Source organism: Danaus plexippus, assembly GCF_018135715.1.
Source record: "Danaus plexippus chromosome 16 unlocalized genomic scaffold, MEX_DaPlex mxdp_23, whole genome shotgun sequence".
NCBI lineage: Eukaryota > Metazoa > Arthropoda > Insecta > Lepidoptera > Nymphalidae > Danaus > Danaus plexippus.
The window spans coordinates 2,440,940-2,462,217 of NW_026869851.1; the positions used below are offsets into that span (position 1 = coordinate 2,440,940).

A 21,278-nucleotide genomic window follows, 5' to 3' on the forward strand; every position below is an offset into this window, starting at 1 on the left:
AAAATTATTTCTTTTCAGGGTTTCGACAATTACAAAGAAAGACTTATGGAACAATATAATCTAGCCGGCGATAATCTGAAATTTCTATCGACCTTGATGCGTTTCTTTACGGTATGCAACAAAGCGTTTTATATTTGGAGTGCATCGGTATAAGTCTTTACTGCTTTTTTAGATAATAGAAGATGACTCGCCACTTCAAAATGTAATAGACATGTTACCTGAAATGGTCGAAAGCATTTACATGATGTGGGTGTTGTCTAAAGGCTATCGCAATGATGAGACCATGATACCCTTATTAGGAAGAATATCGTGGGCTTTATGTGACAAACTTGAAAGATTTTTAAACGTGCACAAACTGTTTGAGTAAGAATCTCTTTAAATACACTACTAATCATCATTAGCAAAATTCGCAGCTATTATTTAAAATAAATTCTGAATCATTGTGTAGTATATTTTTAACATAAAATTTACAAGTGACGAAAATTACAAACATTTGGAAGTGTTAAATATGTATCCAGACAATTTTAAATGAATCCAAACTTCCATTACAGCAAACCCAATGAAGAAATACTTTCATTAGCTCGTGCTGGACAGAAAATAATGGAAATGTGGCATACGTTATACAAAGAAACAAGAAGAAATATCGAGGTTAGTGGTAAAGGAGCACGCTGGGAGTTTGATCAGCCCCTATTATTCACTAGGACTGATTACATCGGAACAGTGGCTAGAGACCTAGGAGATGTTATTCAGGTACAATGGGTGTTATTAGAAAAAAATTAAATAAAATAGACTTTACAAAATATTAAGTTAATTAAAATATTTAATATAGGTTCTCATCGACTTTGAGCGAATATTTGGTAATGAACTTAAGTCCATAATTAGTGATCCAACGCAGATTGACGATGTTCGTAAACGTGTGAAAAGGCTGGTATTTCCTATACGAACTATAGATTTTAGTGTTTTTGTATTTGACAATAAAGAGAACTGGGATGTTATCATGGGAGACTTTTGGACAGAAGTTAGATATTTAGAAGACGAAGCGAAAAATTACATTAACCACAGTTTTGGAAACTTAAGGTATAATCAAATAATATTTATAATGTTTTATATAAAGATTGCACATTTTTGTATTATCTCTGTATCATTTTAGGTCTGCTGAAGAAGCCCTAGACGTTCTTCTTAAGTTCTTAGAATTTGATACCAGAGAGTCAATAAGAAAACAGTTATCCACAAAGTTTGATTATATTATGCGACAGTTTATCAAAGAAATTACGGTTATTGAGGACAGATTTACCGTAAGTATTTATTTATTTAAAACTACACGGATATATATTTTTTTTAAACTATGACATTATATCCAGCGCTTCCGAAAAAATCCACCTTTGCTGCGGAATCACCCACCAGTTGCCGGTGCAATCTACTGGGCTAGAGCACTATTTAACAAAATAAAAAGGCCTATCATGAAGTTCCAAAAGGTAAGTTTTAGTAATATTAGAAAAGAATTTGTCGATCTTTTACAATAATCGAATATAAGTTTCGATTCATTTCGCTATTCTGATGCTAATAATAATATAGAAAGATGATAAATAATATGAAGAAGTCACAAGATTTAAGGAATAAGACTTCTTTTTGTAGATACCTGAACTTAACAATTGCGAAGAAAAGAAAACTGCTTTCTTACAATATAAAGCGTTTTCTAAAGTTATTAAAGAATATGAAGAGGCCAAATATCAGGACTGGGTAAAGGATGCCTCGGACTTTGTAGATAATATAATGAAGAAAAACATTCTACATGTGGTCTTCAAAAAAGAAGAGGGTAATTAGTATTATTAACTTAGTTTATCATATTTATCTCGTTTATTGACATTTCCTATGTATGCCATTAGAACCAATACCCACAAAAGGACGAGGTATGCAACTAACTGCTGCAGGAAGAGCCCATGTGGCTAAGAAAAAGGCTTCAAATTTGTCAATAAAACCTATTGATGTTGTTAATAAGGAAATAGCTGATAAACGCAAAAGAGACAAAGCTTGTAAGCATACTTTCCACTCCATACAATGTTTTATTTAAACACAACAAAAAGGAAAAACAATTAACTTATTTAATTTATATTTTTAGTAATGTTAATGAGGATTCCTGGGCAGCATTACGAAAATGTCAGATCACCGAGTTCTATATCACTACTGGCAAAGGAAGGATTAGTGAGTCTTATTATTTTTATTGTTTCCAAAACGATCTCAAAGTACAAGTATTTAAGAATTGTCTTATTACAGACTGACGTAACTTGGAGAGATATGACTGTACATAAGTTGATGCAAGAGTACGGGCTAGAGTTTGAACCTAACTTTGATAAACATATTTTTCTAATTATACATGAAGCTGAACTCATGGAAAGGCTTGGTAATACTAACTTTGATTCATTCATGTTGCTAATATACAAATATTATATTGAAACAATGGGATGACGGTAATCATGTATGAGATATGAATTATTTGGCTTGCTTGAAGTTTTAAACAAGTTGCATTGACTGTGGGCTTAAGCAGACTGTTAAGCGATATCCAAAGAAAACTTTTTTATCTTTAACCGAATAACTACACATCAATTACTGTATTTTGTAGCTAAACTACAAAAAAAAACATTTTTTGTTTTCCTCATTGAAGTTTTTATATTTTATGATTTCAATTGGTTCATGTAAGCTTCATGTATCGGCATCACTATGTTTTGTGATGCTGATAATCAGATTCTTAAATCAATGCTTATAGGCGGGTTCTTAAATGTGTGTTCCTAAAAGATTGTTGCTCGGATAAGGAGTTACATTGCTTCAACATCTAACTTGTGATCGTGGAGAGTGCTATCTGGTCGAAAAGTCAGTGGGAGAGAAATAATACAATATACACGATACTCGTACATGATCGCGATACTCTTGTGTTTCAATATTAAATTAATAAGACTAAAAAATATTTTTAAAATTACGATGACCAAGTTTAAATTTTATATTTGTAATATTTTAAATTCTAGGCTTTGATCTGCCATCCAATATTCGAGATGTGTCAATGCAAAAGGCTCGACTTTACTATGAACTGGAAGCTTTACAGAATGTGATTGAAAAGTACAACGCCAGCTCGACATCGCTCAGTCCATCCGAAACTTATCTGATGAAGAAACATTTACTAGACATGGAAAGGCACATTTTGCCAGGATTAACTAGAATTACCTGGACAGCTTTAGGAATTAATGATTATATCAAAGATATAACTAAAGGTCGGTATAGTCATAATTAATTCGTATCCTTATAGGTAGACGTGTGTACACATCGTTTTTGATATACTGACTTTCTTTTAAAAATTACTTCCTAACGCTGATTCTTTAGGCGAGAACTCATTGAAAGCTGTATATCAGCAATTGAAAATGGTTGAAAAGGAAATACAGTTTTTACTTGACCAAATCCAAATGTTTGACTTGTTCCCATTCGTTAAACCCAAAGATTACGTCAATCCAGTGACTAAAGAACCCGATGACACGTGGCTGTACCCTTGTAAGGTATTTTAATTAGTATAAGTCTATCCGGTCCAAAAACATGCTCGATGTGAAACTTAAAAACGTCTATTATTATCAAAGTAAAATTATATAAAAGAATACTTCAAACTTATATTATATTTAAGGCTTATTTCGTCGAAGTAGAAAATGAACGTCTAGAACGTTTAGCAATTTTGTCCCGTCTATATGACCGTATTGGACCCAACCTCATGAAACTGGAGTACTTAATACTTGGAACTAGTACAGGTCGTTCGGAGGTTATGTCTTCATACTACACGCACTGGGAGAAAAAAATATTTAAAACTCTAGTAGGGTAAGTCATTAAAACCGAAATAAATAAGTAAAATATGATTTAAATATAAAAACTTTTTAATTATTAACAAAGATTGACACTGGAGAACCTGCAAGATTTTCAAAGAACCCTTAGTGAGAAGAGACCGATCTTTCAAGTCGACGCAGTCTTAGTACCTCCTGATATAACAATGCGGCCTACAGCCCCTGAAGTTTGTAACATTCTTGGATACAACATTAAACATTTTCTTAATAGGTATATTTGTGAACCAAATTTTTAAGTTACCTTCTGAAGAATAAAAAAATATAAAATAATTACTATATTTTAAAGGCTAACTACATTTCCACGTTGGATGAAGAAAACTTGTATCCCTTGTCCTCCACAAAGAATAGCCGAGGCGACTGGGAACGAGTTTTATGTGTTTTCATATTTTGAAGATATTTTACGAGTTGTATCAATCAACGATATAACTCTTCTTATTCAGGATACCATTTATCGACTTACTCAAGATATCAATGTTTATATTCAAAAGTAAGAATCGTTTTGTGCTATAACAAAATAAACGTTATCATTTTTATCAAGGCCGCTTGGCTAAAGAGAACCAATAAATAAAAACCAAATGTTGAATTCATTGCTATCCACAAATTGAAAAGTACAATCGCGACCCAAAAAAATTAATCATACCAAAACTAGGTGTTAACTTTTATCATTTTATTAACAGGTGGCAAAAATATAATCATCTTTGGGCATTTGATAAGAACCTTTCCTGTGAAAAGTATATTCAAAAGCATGAGCAAATACATAAATATGACGAAAAGTTCTTTTTCTTTGAAGATATCATATCAGATTTAGATAACCATAATAAATTTGTGGACATCGGAGCCATAAGAGTTAACTTGCGTCCTATAATACAACAAGTTCAGGGCCATTCGCAAGAGTGGAAGAATATTTTAGGGCAATGTATAGCTTCTAAAACTAGGATGAATATGTATGATTTGAAAAATCAAATGGAAGTATGTAATAGATTTCTTTGTCTCTTTCATTCTCTAGAAAAACCGTAGGCGTATAATTTGAGTTCTGTATTATAATATTGAAATTATTATCATTTATGAATCCTATAAATACAAAAGGAGAATTTCTGTAAAGATGGTAGCTATTCCCAATTCATTGACATTTAATGTTATATTTTTATAGCTCAGTTTTGGTACGTAGAAAGTTTGATTCTTTAATGAAATGTAAACCGCTTTAAATGGCTGTAATAAAACATTTTTAGTCACTCCGCATGACAATGAATATGAACATCAAAGGTTTGGAGGACTTTAAACTGGTAATGGCAACGATAACTCAAGTGCAACAGCTCACTATTACCGCTGAGGTGAAGTTCCGAAACATGCAGGAGATCTTTCACATGCTAAGACAGCATGACATAGAAGTAAGCAAGTTAATATGTAGAGGACCCTAATATATACATCTGAATAGCGAAAATCATTCTGTGTTTCATCGAAACTAAGAGAATGTTTTAGCAAAATATAAACTTCTTTATGTTTTGTATTTTACTCAGGTTATAGCAAGTATAACCTATGGTACCTATTTTAGGATTTATATATGTATATTGATGTATGTAAAACATACGAGTAGAATTCTTTGAATTTTTGCTTGACATTTTAGAAGTCAAGTAAGTCTATTGACTTAATCCTATACAAATAAATATTTTCACTTTTAGGTAGAAGACGGAGATTTAGATTTTGCTAAAAATCTCGAAGCATCCTGGGGCACTTTGTACCAAACATCTCTGTTTAGAGGTAATACTTTAGAACAGACGAAAGAGAAATTCTCAAAGCTGAATGTTGGTGAAATATCCAAATTCCTCAAAGAATTGGACGATTTCGTTGAAAAGTTTGACAGAGAAGGACCTTCCACTGTTGGAGAAGATTTAGACAGAGGATTGCTACTTATGGAGGTAGTGGAAGTTTATATTTTTGGGCTTTTAAACAGTAAAATCATGAGTAAAATGTCATAAAATTTAAAGTGTTTCATATATCTTAACACAAATTTTTTTTTGCATTATAAAAAAGAAGTTTAATGTTGCATGAAAACGTAGTTTTTATTTTGGACAACATTTTCAATAAAAAGTATTTGGAGGCGCCGGGTATCGATCCCGGTACCTCTCGCATGCTAAGCGAGCGCTCTACCATCTGAGCTACGCCCCCGTTATAAGTTACATTAAAAATATCAAAATTTAAACAAAACTGAGAAAGTACGTGTTTTTTCTAACTATATTATTCTTTGTGTATAGTTATCTGATCTATCTAATTTTAAATAATAGGATCTGACTGTTTAAGTAATTTAAAATTTCATCGATAATCTTGGTAATGTGTTTATTAACTTGGAATATTGTGTATAAATTGGTCTATAGGAATACACAAAAGTTTTTGATGAATTGGAATCTAGAAAAAAAATGTTACAAGCAGCAGAGCAACTATTTGATAATCCGCTTGCTGATTTTGCAACATTTAATCGCGCCAAATCAGACTTCCAAGCAATGGAGCAGATATATAAAATATATAAAGCTCAAAAGAATGCGAGAGAAGTATGGGCTAAGACATTATGGGTTAATTTAAATCCTCAAGCACTCGTGGATGGCATTGAGCAATTCTTTAAGGAATACAGGTAACTATACTTTAAAACTAAGCAAAACTTAACTAAACTTGAATAACAATAACAATGTTTTAAAGAAAACTACCAAAGACTGTACGTCTTACTCCCACTGGACTAATGTTGGATCTTAAGATGAAACAATTCAAGAACGTTGTACCTCTTATGGTTTCTTTAAAGAATGAAGCAATGAGAGAACGTCATTGGAAAGAGTTGATGGTTAAAACTGGTAAGTTCCATCCATGCATAAAAAAAACATATGCTAGTTCTTACTCCTAAACTATATATTATATTTATAAAACTTACTGCAGTGAAACAATCGTGTGAAAATGTTTTCCCTTTAAACCTGTCTGTATAAATGCACGTTAAAATTGAGCTTAACATTTAAAAAACATCAATTATTGTGTAAAGTAAAAATGTTAAAAAAAACCGACATTCAAGATTTTGAGTCAAACACAATCTGCGGATATTAATTTTTTATCAAAAGAAAAGTTTGATTTATTTTTAACATTGATATTATTTGTATCGTACTAAACTTAGTCTGCACATTTGATTTTTATTAGGTCAAGAATTCGACATGTCGCCGGAAAGATTTACTTTGGAAAACATGTTTGCTATGGAACTTCACAAATATCAAGATGTCGCTGAAGAAATTGTCAACCATGCCATAAAGGTAATGTTATATAACAAAAAATTTATAACATGTATAATTTTAGATAATTTTTCAATGCTAACGAAAATAGCATCATTTATTTGAATTCGTAAAATTAGTTAGTGTTTTGTTATTTTTGATTACCTTCCAAATTATAAATTTTAAACCTTCATAAGAGCAATCATTTATTTCAATGCACCAAAACTAAAAAATATACATATTTTGCTTCAAAACTTCTACCGTCTACTTATAACGTTATTAAATAACGTATATAACGGTTAAGAGATTTAAAGTCCTATTTATTTAGACAATTTTATGAGTTAAAATCAATTTTTAACAAATTATTAACTTCCTAGTTTCACTACATAAATTCGAAATTAAGGTGCAAATTCAACCCAAACATGTAACATACATACATTGCAAGTTAAATTAAAACTGGTAAAAAAGAAATCGACCTACTGTCATTGATTATAGCGTATATGAAGATATGAATACATTTATATAAGTACAAATACGTATATGCAGTAGAATACATAGTTAACTACTAGCTGAAATTAATTAATTTTATTAATATTAACACTTGAAAGTCTCGAAAGGAAATACACAAGCAAATCATTTCGTTTTATTGATATTTAATTTATTGTTATGTTAAAATAGGAACTCTCAATCGAACGCGGCGTCCGAGAAGTACAGGAAACATGGGCAAATATCGCATTCACAGTTTCCAGACACTTTAATCGTGGTGAAGACCGTGGATACACGCTCAACCCATGCGATGAAATAATTGTAAAAGTTGATGACGACGCCATGTCCTTACAAAGCATGGCTGCCTCGCAGTGAGTTTTAGTTTATAGCATTAAAATTACTATACTTCTTGTCTGCGATTATTATATTTCAAATGGTTACAAAAATCACAAAACACGAAAAGTTCAACTAATTTACAGATTCATAGGCCCATTCCTATCAGTAGTTCAGACATGGGACCGTCGCTTAGCTCTCATATCAGAGGTAATAGAGGAATGGATGGCAACACAGCGCAAGTGGCTGTATCTAGAAGGTATATTTGTAGGGGGAGATATTCGTGTGCAATTGCCGGATGAAGCCAAAAAATTTGACGATATCGACAAATCCTTTAGAAAGGTAAGTAGTAACAACGGAACCATGAACACAGATATATAGACCGCTGAGTAATAAATTAATCCTACAGATCATGTTGGACACTGCGAAACGACTTAATGTGGTGGATTGCTGCACAATAAGTGGAAGATTGGAAGAATTTATAAACTTGGGATTGGGTTTACAGAAGTATGTAATCTGATGTTATTTACTGGACACGTGTAAGCATAACAGTGATTGATATAATTTACTGCCATCTTTATAGGTGTCAAAAATCTCTAAATGACTACTTGGATTCAAAGAGAAGAATTTTTCCGAGATTTTTCTTCATATCTACAGATGAACTTCTGTCGATTTTGGGAAGCAGCGAGTGTAGTTGTGTCCAAGAACACATGATAAAGGTTTGAGAACTATTTATTACTTTTATTAATTTGTTTAGCACATCATATGTCTTACTGAATGATTAATACAATTAAAACTTAAAAGTATTGAAAATGACACAGATTTTTACCTTTTTTTTTGCTATATTTTACATATAGGTTTGTTTTTACTCTGCTCTATTTATAATGTGTGTATATTATACCTTTATATTTTTTGCCTCATTTTAGATGTTTGACAACATAAGGGCTTTAGACTTATACGTGGATCACACAAATCGCCCCGTTGCAGCTAAAATGATTTCAGCCGAAGGAGAGGTATTTGTTCAAATTGTTTAGTAAGACGTTATGTTTCAAAGTGATCATGGTATTTTCTTAACTTTTTAAATTTACCAACAGATAATGGATTTCCGATACGTAGTCTACACAGAAGGCCGAGTCGAGGACTGGATGAATTTAGTTCTAAACGAAATGCGAAGTACTAATAAATTTATTACAAAAAAGGCCATATTCTATTACGGCAGGAACTGGAGAGTCCCACGGTTAATATCCTTATTCACATATATTCTCGTAAGGTATACATAATTTTCACTTTTATTTTTACCATTGAACATTATATTATTTCAGAACTGAGTGGATTTTGGAGTACCAAGGTATGGTATGCCTTGCAGCAAACGGAGTCTGGTGGACCGCGGAAACTGAAGAGACATTTATAAGGATCAGAAATGGAAACAAGCGAGCCATGAAAGAGCACTTACAACAACAGAACGAACAACTAGACGGACTTGTGGTAAAAGTGAGACAAGGTAAAAATGTGAAATTTAATAATTTCGAAAAGAAATAAATTCCGTCGACTAAATGTTCATATATTTAATAAACCGCAGTTTCATCTGGACGCAATAACTGTATTAAAATATTTAGAAGTTTTAAGTTCGCTATGAAATTTATTAAAAATATTATTACAGATTTGACTTCTAACGATCGTCTTAAATTTCGAACGATAACAACAATTGACGTCCATGCAAGGGACATTATAGAAGGCTTTGTTCGAGACAACGTAACCGAAGCTGCTGAATTTGAATGGGAGAGCCAACTTAGATTTTACTGGCTCAAAGCTGATGATAATCTCTGGATAAAGCAGTGCACAGGTAAAAGAAATATGGACGTTAATACAACGTTTTTTATTAAGGATAATATGAATAGTTTAATTACATTATAATTTTACAGGACTATTCGAATATGGTTACGAGTACATGGGCTTAAACGGTCGGCTAGTGATCACACCGCTTACCGATCGGATCTATCTTACTATAACACAAGCTTTGACAATGCAACTTGGAGGAGCTCCTGCAGGTAAGATACATAAATCATAATATTCAGGTAAGAAAAAAAAATATAAAATTGCACTTCACATTGTTTCTTAAAAATACTATAGGTCCTGCTGGAACCGGTAAGACGGAGACAACAAAGGATCTCGCAAAGGCCTTAGGTCTTTTGTGTGTTGTAACCAATTGCGGTGAGGGTATGGACTTCCGGGCTGTTGGTCAGATCCTAGCAGGACTTTGTCAGTGTGGCGCTTGGGGCTGTTTTGATGAATTTAACCGTATTGATATATCTGTATTGTCTGTTATATCCACCCAACTGCAATGCATTCGAAGTGCCTTGTTGATGAAGTTAAAGAGATTTACGGTGAGACCATACAAATTCATATCGGAGTCACTATTTGCTCTCGAAAAAAATATTGTATATATCTTTGTCTTGTAAAACTTACAAATATATTACGATCAAAGTATTTTATTTCATAACAGTTCGAAGGCCAAGAAATCGATATGGACAGTAAAGTAGGGATTTTTATCACAATGAATCCCGGATATGCTGGTCGCACAGAGCTTCCTGAATCCGTGAAAGCCCTTTTCAGACCAGTCGTGTGTATTCTACCAGACTTGGAAATGATTTGTCAGATATCACTGTTTTCGGATGGATTCCTTACCGCTAAAGTAATATTTTAAATGCCAAAGATATCAAATCTTTACGAGAAATAAAAATTATAAAGATTATTTATGCATTAGGTACTTGCTAAGAAAATGACTGTCCTATACAAAGTCGCTCGTGAACAACTATCAAAACAATCTCATTATGACTGGGGACTCAGAGCTTTGACAGCAGTTTTGAGAATGGCTGGTAAACTCAGAAGAGATTCACCAGGACTCAGCGAAATCATGGTACTTATGAGAGCTCTAAGGTAATGCGCAATATTTTGACATATGTAATAATAATATAAATAATTTAAGTTATTCTTATTTTTGTCAATACGATATTTTACTGGCTACAGAGACATGAATCATCCCAAATTCGTTTTCGAGGATGTTCCACTTTTCCTTGGTCTTATCAAAGATTTGTTTCCCGGCCTTGAATGTCCGCGTGTCGGATATCCAGATTTTAATGTTGCTGTTGAAGACGTTTTAGTTAAGGATGGCTATATCGTCCTTCCTCATCAGGTTTGGTATATCATTGCCTAACTATTGAATTTGTTTTTAACTGTAATTGTGGCTGATAGATTATTAATTTCTTTTATTTAAGGTTGATAAAATAGTACAATTATATGAAACGATGATGACTCGTCACTGCAGCATGTTAGTGGGGCCGACTGGTGGTGGAAAGACAGTCATCTTGCAGACTCTTGTTAAAGCGCAGACCAACCTCGGACTACCCACAAAACTCACTATAGTCAACCCAAAGGTAAGTCACACAAAGATAAAAATAATCAAAGTGATGAAGAGATGTACAAAGTGTGAAGTAATTTCAGAGGAGATAAAATACATGAAATAAAACATCAACAAATAAGTAGATTAAAAAATAGTTCATACGTTATATACATAAAAAGTAAACTTCTTATTTTAGCTAGTTCAACTATTTCTTTTGGAAAAATAGTACATTTTCATCATTATTTTATTTTAGGCATGCTCTGTAATAGAATTGTATGGCATTCTCGACCCTGTCACAAGAGATTGGACGGATGGATTGTACTCAAAAATATTTAGAGAAATGAATAGGTAAAGCATGGTTACTGTTGATTTACTACTGATTATTTTTTTGATTGACCTTATACCTTACACTACTTGATACAAATATATATTAACTAATTACTAATGTAATAATTTTGTTACGTTAAGACCTGCTGAAAGAGAGGAGCGCCGTTACTCGTTATTTGATGGTGATGTGGATGCTTTATGGATTGAAAATATGAATTCCGTAATGGATGACAACAAATTGCTAACTCTCGCGAACGGCGAAAGAATTAGATTAGCTCCGTATTGTGCTCTGCTTTTCGAAGTCGGAGATCTTAATTATGCCTCACCGGCAACAGTTTCAAGAGCTGGTATGGTGTTCGTAGACCCAAAGAATTTGGGCTATCAACCATACTGGGATAGGTAATCAACCCACAGTGGACACCACAATTATCCCTTAGCTTTTAATTTAAACACAGAAAGATTTTTTTTATATAAGAGTTAGGATTTAAAACTTTAAGAAAATTATGTCATTACATTTAAATATAATTTTAAAGTTAATGACTTAATAAATAATAAAAATTATGTAACTTTCAACTAAATTCTGCCCTTGCATCATGCATGTATAATTGTGATGCTGTATCGGGGTATACTATTTTTTAATAAAGTTTACGTATGATAGGTTAAAAATCCAACCCGAAATCATTATATCTGAAAATAAAGAAAACATTTTTAACATATTACATACACATTCACATTAACGTATGATTTTTAAATGAGAAACATAATGTTTCGTTTGTAGTGTGACGAGGCAAACTTATGCTAAACATACCTACATACTGTTTCTGACGAATATGTTCCATATTTGTAGCTGTAAAATACTGTAATATCCTATGCAGGTGGTTGCGTGGTCGGAATAACGAGGAAGAACGTGAGCAATTAGCCGGACTTTTTGATCACTACGTAGCGGGAGCTATCAACTATATTGTTTTCGGATTATTTGGTCTTCAACAGCAGACACCCCTCAAGACAATCGTACCACAGACACCTCTCAATCTGGTAATTGGTATATTATAAAAATCACTCGGGTCTTCTTTTATATTGCTGGTAATTTTTGTTATCGAAATTTGATAACTTTAAGCAACAGGTCAAGATTATTCAATATAATGTCAACGTTATGGTCTGTGAATAAAGGGAAAACAAATTGCCACCTAGTAGATAAATAAAAAACTTAATTCAGGTAATCCAACTCTGCTATATGATAAGTGGCCTCCTACCGAACAGAGAAGACAGCAACGAGGAAATTGACAGGACTGTCGTCGAATGCGTTTTTATGGTTGTAAGTATTTATACATAAAATTAATGTACGTAAAAAAAAGTATAAAACGTCTAAAATAAGAGATTGGAGGCGCCGGGTATCGATCCCGGTACCTCTCGCATGCTAAGCGAGCGCTCTACCATCTGAGCTACGCCCCCTGTGCCTATTTAATATAAAATAATAATCAAGCAAAAAAAAAAATATTAGAAATGCCTATCGAAACGTGAATTGCTGACATAAGTGATTTTTATTGCACAATCCATTAAAAGTACAACGAAACGTGATAATCTACTATTATTTTTGTTTTAAAACGTAATGGAAAATAATTTATTAAATTACTATTAAAATTTTCTGAAACATAAATAAATTGATTAAAAGATGCAAATAAATAAAATATTTATTCAGCTGCTGTCATACACTTAAATTTTACTTGTGACTGCTTTGGTGGAAATGGTTAAAAGAATATGCTAAATGGTTTATCTTCTCGGAATAAATTTTGTATATTTTATTCAAAAATTTTTACGGAAACTATGTAAATCGAGGATTATTAACATTAACAGCATGGAATAATAAATAATTTTCACTGTGTTTATGCAAATAAACAGTTATAAAATCGAATACTCAATTAGATATCTCTCGTTTCAGACTAAGTTATTTGAAAGAGTAGCCGTAAATGGGAAGTTTAAATGAAAATGTATTAAATTTTTCAGTCTATGTACAACAGTCTTGGAGCAGCAATAGTTGATGATGGGAGGTTCGATTTCGATAATTACATAAAGAAAGCGTGTCCAATGATGCTCGTCGAGGACACTCCGGAGAAGAAGGCTACTACCAGTAATAAGACGATATTACTCTGCTCTTTTCATCTTAGACATAGTCATATATAAAATTATATATTAAAACAAATATTCATTTATCCAGAACATTTCCCGATGGGTTTCCCAACACTATACGACTACTGTTTGGAACTGGCTACACTTACCTGGGAAGCCTGGGAGTGGCTCGTGCCGGAATACGTTCATGACAGAGAAATGAGGTTCTCGTCAATACTTGTACCCACTGTCGATACACTACGCATGACCTGGCTTATTAAAATCATGGAGAGCGTAAGTTACTTGTGTAATTTTATTATATCGGAAATATAAATAGGAAAGCATTTAACACAAGGATAAAATTTAACACAAAATATATTAAGTACGATTATCTCAAAGTAATAGTGACGACATTAATTTGTTTCATAGCTCTGTCTGTGTCTGTATACATTATACATATTTTGTATTAATTCACGTGAACTCGGGAGCTGTTACAAACATGTATTTATATTTTTTTTCACTATTTCTATTTTTATTTTTATATCAATTTCAGGTGGAAAGACCCGTTCTTTTAGTGGGTGACACGGGAACGTCCAAAACGGCGATTATATATAATTATTTAAGAGGCTTACCTCCAGAGAAATATGTAAGTCGTTTACATTTAACTGAAAAGTCCATTAATTATTATGAATAGAGTTATAAAAAGTAATAGGTATTCAGAAATAATAATATCTGTCATTTTAATTAATACATAATCAGATATCAATGACTTTCGGTAATAATTTTATTAATACTCTGTAATTGAAATAAAAAAAATATTATAATTACTAGTTTTTCACAATTTAAGCATCTTTTGACAATGACTCTATCAACACTCAACACCATACACTATGAACATATATATTTATATATATACATACATATATATATATATATATATATATATATATAGTATAAGGGTATAACTGCAAATAACTTAAACACTTCGTTAGATTTCTTTTTAGAAATAAAACCTATTATTTTTTTTTCTATAAGATTAATATATATTTTGATTTGATCTAAATAATGCGTTACGCAATTGGCCTTCGTTCTACTTTTCCAGTTATATATAACATAAAATATATCCGGCACGAGGGCACACTTTCACTGCGCATTGAATTGGAATTCAATGCTTTATTTAGGTTGTTATTCTCAACGGGGGCGTAGCTCAGATGGTAGAGCGCTCGCTTAGCATGCGAGAGGTACCGGGATCGATACCCGGCGCCTCCAAATTTTTTGTCTCATTTAGATAATTTTATTAATACTTTTGTAACTAAATATTTCTTTTTGGCATATTCTTTTTATTAAATAACAAAGACAGTGATATAAGCGTTTAAGATTTTTGATCTATCACAATGAACTGTCATAACTTTTTAATACATAATATGATAAAGAAACAAGACTATGTATTTGTTCATATAGCGATGGTCTAACATGAGATTATTTTCATTGTCATTTGTCTCGTACATTTTACTTATAACTCCAATATTATTATCAGATTGTCCAGCAAATGAATTTTTCATCTCGTACCTCGTCGATGGATGTTCAGCGTAATTTGGAATCCGTGGTAGAGAAGAGAACGAAAGATACGTTCGGGCCTCCTGTCGGAAAGAAGATGCTGGTTTTCATTGATGATATGAATATGCCTATTGTACGCAACAAGAATATTATGCACATTTTTATCAATCCAACAATTTTAATATTTACTTAGTTATAAAAAACTATGAACTGTTATAGGTGGACACGTACGGGACGCAACAACCCATAGCTCTTCTCAAATTGCTATTTGAAAGGAAGGGCTTTTATGATCGCGGTAAAGACCTCAATTGGAAGAACTTGAAAGATATTGGCTTTTTAGCGGCAATGGGAAAGGCAGGCGGCGGTAGGAATGATGTAAGTCAGGGACTTATGACATTTCATCGCAGTAATAAAACATTTAAAATCAAGCAATTTCTTTATCCGATATGAATATTTTATTTGATAGAAAAAAACTTGACAGGAAGAGATGTATAAAGTTAGGAATTAGTTCAGAAAAAACAGTTTTTCTAAACTATCTTATATAAAAAAAATATAACCAACTTTTTTTAAAAAATAATAATGAAATACCAAAAACATTCCAATAATTAAATTTATAAACCATACGGTTCATGTGAAAGTGAGGATTTCTCGCAAAATATACTGTAAACATTTTATGAATAAATTTCCGTTATGGAAAATAATAAAACTCACACTGTCCATACTTTTAAGCCAGATTTTCCCTGATTAAAGTAGAAAGCTTTTTTAAACACTGTACATTAATTCCTTCGATATTTTATGTTGTATTCCTCTACCTGAACTACTACCCTTCCAGGTGGATCCGAGATTTATATCAATGTTCTCAGTATACAATTTACAATTTCCATCGGAAGCAACCCTTAACCATATATACGTTTCAATACTGAAAGGGCACTTCTCGATATTTCCTGATGAAATTCAGGATATAGTGGATAAAATTGTCCAAATGACACTAGATTTGTACAAGGTAAGTTCAATATGGAAAAATGACTATAAATTTCACTCTAACTTCTCCGAAACCCGTGAGTTTGTACAAGTGTAAATGAAACAATTCCTTCTATTCCAGATAATTATCGTAGACCTGCCTCCTACTCCAGCGAAGTTCCATTATATCTTCAACCTACGTGACCTGTCCCGGATCGCTGCTGGCATGTGTCTTACCCATCCCAACTTCTTCAGCGAGAAAAAATGCGTAGTGAGATGCTGGAGAAACGAGTTCACTCGAGTTATTTGCGATAGGCTTATTAACACTCAGGTAAGTACTATTATAGCAAATTAATAATGATTTACAATTTAACTTATTTTCATATAATTTTAGCTTAAAATCTTTAATATGTTAACCTTCATCTTTTAGGATAACGACTTAATGCGGACGCACATACAAGAAAATATAGTCAAATACTTTCCCGAGGATGAACCAGTAGTCTTGGAAGAAATTGTTATACCCGAAGAAGAAGAAAAGCAGGTGGAAGAAGAAGAGGATGGTAACACAAAATTGAATTTTAGTCTAACGTAGTAAAATAATAGACGCCAAATTAAATTTATAAAACTTTTAGAATTTATGAAACCTGAAATCAAGCCCAGCAAACCTGCTGCTGCAGAGGAACAGGAGCTTCAAATCGAGGAAGAAGAAGAAGTCGAAGTTGAAAAAGTTTTAACGGTGAGAAGTTTTTTACTCTTTACATAAACATATCGACAATCAGATGTAATAACTAGAATACTTTCTTACAGTTGGAAGAATATGTGCTAAGAGATCCACTACTGTTTGGTGACTACCGAAATGCACTTGATGAAGAAGAAGTGCGATACTATGAGGATCTGTTGGATTACGAAGCGGTCTATTTTCTATTCCAAGAGGTATTTTTAACAATGCATGAAAACTTTAAGACGCTTAATCTTAATGCAAACCAAGGATTTTCAATATATTTTTCATTATTTAGATTCTTGATGAATACAATGAGCGTGTAAGCAAGATGTCAGTGGTATTGTTCGAGGACTGTTTGGAACATTTAACCCGCACGCATCGAATTCTGCGTACGGATCGCGGTAACGCTATGATTATTGGCGTCGGCGGATCTGGAAAGAAGTCAATCTGTAGACTTGCTGCTTTTGCTGCTGGTAAATTTGAATTATTATATTTCTATAAACAAATTCTGGAGGTCTATAAACATAGACTTCTATATTTAAATAATCTATTTACCACAGGTTATGACGTTTTCGAAATAACAGTAACGCGCAACTACAATGAAAATACTTTCAAAGATGATATGAAGAAACTCTACAACCAACTAGGGGTTGACGGCAAACCCACTGTTTTCTTATTTACTGCAGCTCAGGTTTGTAATAACAAAAATATTTGTATAATTTACACGTTCATAATTTTATTTTATTCAAGATTTTATCTTATCTAAGTATATATTGATATTTTATAGATATTGGAAGAAGGTTTTCTGGAGTTTATCAATAATATATTAATGATTGGAATGATCCCAGCGCTTTTTGGTGACGATGAGAAGGATGCTATAATCAATTCCGTTCGAAACGAAAGTAGTGAAGCTGGATTTGGGGTTGCAAAGTAAATAAATCAGATTCCTAGTATTGTGTTTTCTTTAAATAAAAACAAAAAAGTATAATGAAAATCATCGTATTCGTTAAGTCTATTGCATCATTAATAATTTTTTTACAGGGACGCTGTTTGGAATTATTTCTGCAGTAAATGTACTAACAATCTTCACGTTGTTTTATCCATGTCTCCTAGTGGTGATATTTTACGCAACAGGCAAGGAACATTACATGGAATTTCCGACTAAGATAGAACTCTAATTTCATTCTTTAAATATCCTTCCAGATGTCGAAGCTTTCCAGGACTCGTAAACAATACCACGATTGACTGGCAATTCCCCTGGCCTAAGCAGGCTTTATTGGCTGTAGCTAACGTATTCCTGTCCGATGTATGTATAAACAATATTCATAAATATTAAGCAACCTGATTATACATTGTAACTATTAATTTAGAAATATTAAGCAACTTTTAATGTTTTTAGGTCCAAAAAATTCCTGAAGAGTTCCGTCCAATCATAGTGGAGCATGTTGTTCATGTACATATGTCAGTGGCCCACTATTCAGCAGAATTTTTGCTTCGTTTACGCAGAAACAACTATGTTACCCCTAAACACTACATGGATTACCTTACTAATTACCTGTCGCTGCTAAATGAGAAAGATGCATTCATAGTGGCACAAGTGAGTATATTTTGATATCATTTACAGCTTTGAAAAAATTAAAACCTTTTATTGAAAGCAGTTCAAAGATGAAATATTTAGTAACTAAGTTCTCCATAAAACTTCCGAATTAATATAAAATAGTACAGAAAGCAAAATTAAATTAATTATGTTTTATTAAAAATTTAAATAGTGTGAACGCTTAATTGGGGGTTTGGCTAAGATAGAAGAAGCGAATGTTCAGCTGGAAGATCTCAATGCAAAATTGGCAATTCAGAAAGTAATTGTAGCAGAACAGACAAAGGAGTGTGAAACATTGCTCAAGGAAATCTCCACAGGTAAGTTGTAGATGCCAACAACGGTTATTAATTTAAACTTATTCGAGTCGTTTATAAATCTACATGTTAACTTTCATCACAAATCATCCTCTAGCTACGGAAGCTGCAGTCGCAAAACAAACGGTGGCAGCAATAAAAAGTACAGAGATCACAGAACAGAGCAAAGTCATAGCAGAAGAGAAATCAGAAGCTGAAGAAGCGTTGTCTGCAGCTCTGCCAGCGCTAGAAGCGGCCAGACTTGCACTTTCGGATTTGGATAAGAATGATATAACTGAAATTAGATCCTTTGCTACTCCGCCTGAAGCGGTTCAGGTAGGTGAAGTCATTACTTGGAACATAATAATCATCACTATATAATATCTAATTCAAATGATTGGTTTTCTCAGGTCGTATGTGAATGTGTAGTTATAATAAGAGGAATTAAAGATGTCAGCTGGAAAGGTGCTAAGGGAATGATGGCCGACCCAAACTTTTTGCGTAACCTTCAAGAAATGAATTGCGATCTCATAACTCAGCAACAAGTAAAAGCAGTTAAAGCACATATGAAAAAAAGTAAAAAACTAGATACTATGCAACAGATCAGTAAAGCTGGGTAAGTACTAGGGTTTATGTGTATAGTTGTGCGAAATTAGACTGTATAGTAATGTACTGCTTCTTGATCCAGATATGGTCTATTGAAATTTGTGACTGCCGTGCTAGGCTATTGTGCTGTTTACAAGGAGGTGAAACCAAAAAAAGACAAAGTCGAGGCTTTAGAAAAGGAATACTCTGAAGCTGTTAACTATTTAGCTTCTCTCAATAGAGAGATTGATCGATTGCAAAAAACCTTAGATGGACTTAATAACAGATACGAAACGGCTATGTTACGAAGACAAGAACTTCAAGAGGAAACTGATATTATGATGAGAAGATTGGTTGCTGCAGACAAACTTATGTCTGGACTATCGAGTGAACAAAAACGCTGGACAGAGGACTTGGCAGCCTTATATGTGGAACAATCACGATTGATTGGGAACTGCTTGTTGTCTGCTTCATTTTTAAGTTACACTGGGCCGTTCTCATTTTCTTTTAGACAAACCATGTTGTATGAGGATTGGATGGGTGATGTCCTTGAAAGGGGCATTCCCTTAACAACGCCTTTTACTGTAGAAAAAAATTTAACAAATGAGGTGGAAATAAGCGGGTTAGTAGTAAAAACATATGATTGAATTTTTCACACATTTCCACATAATACTACTGTTTTCACGTACTACTATTTATGTGTGTATATAATTTATTTAGCTGGAACTCTGAAGGATTACCACCAGATGAACTATCAGTACAGAACGGTATTTTGACTACTCGTGCTTCACGTTTTCCTCTTTGTATCGACCCGCAGACTCAGGCACTAACGTGGATAAAACGAAAGGAAGCAAAGAACAATTTGAAGGTAATTTATATATACGAAGTGGCACCAATTAATTATTATTAGAAAAAACATAAGACATATAAAGAGTTAAGACTTGTTAACTACACCCTTATATCTTGTATTATAAAAAACAGTATCTGAACTTCAATGAATACAACAAAATAAGATCTTAAAAAACGTATTTTTTTAATAATTTTCAATAAACTCATATTAGACGTAAACAGTTTTTGTTCAAGTAAACTTTAATAGTAACTAGGTTAAATATGTTCCTAGATTTTTACTAAAGTGCATTTCTACCAGATTCTGAATTGTAATCCATTTTCCTTATATTTTGTACATTGCCTTTGATACAAAAATAGTTACAGACTTAAAAAAAATAACAATTTTATTTGACAATAATAGAAGTAATAACTTTATTTTCTGACCATACCAGGTACTATCATTCAACGATCCACAATTTCTGCGACATTTGGAGATGGCAATCAAGTACGGCATGCCAGTCCTATTTCAAGATGTTAACGAATATATTGATCCTGTCGTAGACAATGTACTGGAAAAAAATATAAAAGGTATGTCTAATGTCCACATAACAAATAACTATAGCTTACGGCTCACATATTGAAAATCCACTTGCAGTTGAAAGTGGCAGAACTTTCGTGATGCTGGGCAGTTCAGAAGTCGATTACGATCCCAATTTTCGAATGTATCTTACTACGAAGCTGGCAAATCCTCAATTTAACCCAGCTGCCTACGCGAAGGCAGTCGTCATTAATTATACTGTTACTGTACAGGTACAAAAAAAGCCTCTTTTTTAAGTTAGCATTTAGAAATAAGTTGATAAAACAACATTCAGTTCACGAAGAATTTTTTTAAATTCATATAAATAATTTGGTTAGGTTTTGAAATTTATAAATAAATTTTAATTCGCAAATTAAAAACAATGTTTCTT

At 32.7% G+C, this 21,278-nt stretch overlaps 1 protein-coding gene and 3 non-coding genes across 4 annotated transcripts in view; 2 read left to right on the forward strand and 2 right to left on the reverse strand.

Moving 5' to 3' along the window:
- Positions 1-21,278, forward strand: part of LOC116772029 (dynein axonemal heavy chain 10) — a 30,469-nt gene that overhangs the window by 3,400 nt on the left and 5,791 nt on the right. Inside the window, exons 13-74 of the mRNA XM_061528115.1 lie at positions 19-111; positions 173-363; positions 552-750; positions 830-1,077; positions 1,151-1,295; positions 1,362-1,475; positions 1,636-1,816; positions 1,887-2,033; positions 2,120-2,202; positions 2,275-2,401; positions 3,021-3,263; positions 3,373-3,542; positions 3,665-3,852; positions 3,925-4,086; positions 4,162-4,362; positions 4,553-4,844; positions 5,105-5,263; positions 5,555-5,791; positions 6,248-6,501; positions 6,567-6,715; positions 7,050-7,159; positions 7,796-7,974; positions 8,083-8,278; positions 8,346-8,443; positions 8,520-8,655; positions 8,863-8,949; positions 9,031-9,173; positions 9,259-9,437; positions 9,597-9,779; positions 9,859-9,984; positions 10,067-10,320; positions 10,440-10,628; positions 10,701-10,873; positions 10,964-11,129; positions 11,212-11,370; positions 11,590-11,684; positions 11,805-12,062; positions 12,539-12,698; positions 12,880-12,978; positions 13,668-13,791; positions 13,879-14,063; positions 14,323-14,415; positions 15,307-15,459; positions 15,546-15,701; positions 16,159-16,329; positions 16,429-16,617; positions 16,717-16,846; positions 16,919-17,022; positions 17,094-17,219; positions 17,303-17,480; positions 17,568-17,698; positions 17,795-17,937; positions 18,049-18,141; positions 18,211-18,313; positions 18,407-18,604; positions 18,777-18,921; positions 19,016-19,233; positions 19,308-19,513; positions 19,586-20,104; positions 20,203-20,350; positions 20,763-20,898; positions 20,966-21,120. Of these exons, the coding sequence (XP_061384099.1) occupies positions 19-111; positions 173-363; positions 552-750; positions 830-1,077; positions 1,151-1,295; positions 1,362-1,475; positions 1,636-1,816; positions 1,887-2,033; positions 2,120-2,202; positions 2,275-2,401; positions 3,021-3,263; positions 3,373-3,542; positions 3,665-3,852; positions 3,925-4,086; positions 4,162-4,362; positions 4,553-4,844; positions 5,105-5,263; positions 5,555-5,791; positions 6,248-6,501; positions 6,567-6,715; positions 7,050-7,159; positions 7,796-7,974; positions 8,083-8,278; positions 8,346-8,443; positions 8,520-8,655; positions 8,863-8,949; positions 9,031-9,173; positions 9,259-9,437; positions 9,597-9,779; positions 9,859-9,984; positions 10,067-10,320; positions 10,440-10,628; positions 10,701-10,873; positions 10,964-11,129; positions 11,212-11,370; positions 11,590-11,684; positions 11,805-12,062; positions 12,539-12,698; positions 12,880-12,978; positions 13,668-13,791; positions 13,879-14,063; positions 14,323-14,415; positions 15,307-15,459; positions 15,546-15,701; positions 16,159-16,329; positions 16,429-16,617; positions 16,717-16,846; positions 16,919-17,022; positions 17,094-17,219; positions 17,303-17,480; positions 17,568-17,698; positions 17,795-17,937; positions 18,049-18,141; positions 18,211-18,313; positions 18,407-18,604; positions 18,777-18,921; positions 19,016-19,233; positions 19,308-19,513; positions 19,586-20,104; positions 20,203-20,350; positions 20,763-20,898; positions 20,966-21,120 (10,377 nt within the window). The remainder of the gene's footprint in view (positions 1-18; positions 112-172; positions 364-551; positions 751-829; positions 1,078-1,150; positions 1,296-1,361; positions 1,476-1,635; positions 1,817-1,886; positions 2,034-2,119; positions 2,203-2,274; positions 2,402-3,020; positions 3,264-3,372; positions 3,543-3,664; positions 3,853-3,924; positions 4,087-4,161; positions 4,363-4,552; positions 4,845-5,104; positions 5,264-5,554; positions 5,792-6,247; positions 6,502-6,566; positions 6,716-7,049; positions 7,160-7,795; positions 7,975-8,082; positions 8,279-8,345; positions 8,444-8,519; positions 8,656-8,862; positions 8,950-9,030; positions 9,174-9,258; positions 9,438-9,596; positions 9,780-9,858; positions 9,985-10,066; positions 10,321-10,439; positions 10,629-10,700; positions 10,874-10,963; positions 11,130-11,211; positions 11,371-11,589; positions 11,685-11,804; positions 12,063-12,538; positions 12,699-12,879; positions 12,979-13,667; positions 13,792-13,878; positions 14,064-14,322; positions 14,416-15,306; positions 15,460-15,545; positions 15,702-16,158; positions 16,330-16,428; positions 16,618-16,716; positions 16,847-16,918; positions 17,023-17,093; positions 17,220-17,302; positions 17,481-17,567; positions 17,699-17,794; positions 17,938-18,048; positions 18,142-18,210; positions 18,314-18,406; positions 18,605-18,776; positions 18,922-19,015; positions 19,234-19,307; positions 19,514-19,585; positions 20,105-20,202; positions 20,351-20,762; positions 20,899-20,965; positions 21,121-21,278) is intronic.
- Trnaa-agc (transfer RNA alanine (anticodon AGC)) lies at positions 5,969-6,041 on the reverse strand. The gene has a single exon. It is a non-coding gene; the product is annotated as a tRNA-Ala (tRNA).
- On the reverse strand, positions 13,043-13,115 carry Trnaa-agc (transfer RNA alanine (anticodon AGC)). The gene has a single exon. It is a non-coding gene; the product is annotated as a tRNA-Ala (tRNA).
- Positions 14,966-15,038, forward strand: Trnaa-agc (transfer RNA alanine (anticodon AGC)). Its single transcript has one exon. It is a non-coding gene; the product is annotated as a tRNA-Ala (tRNA).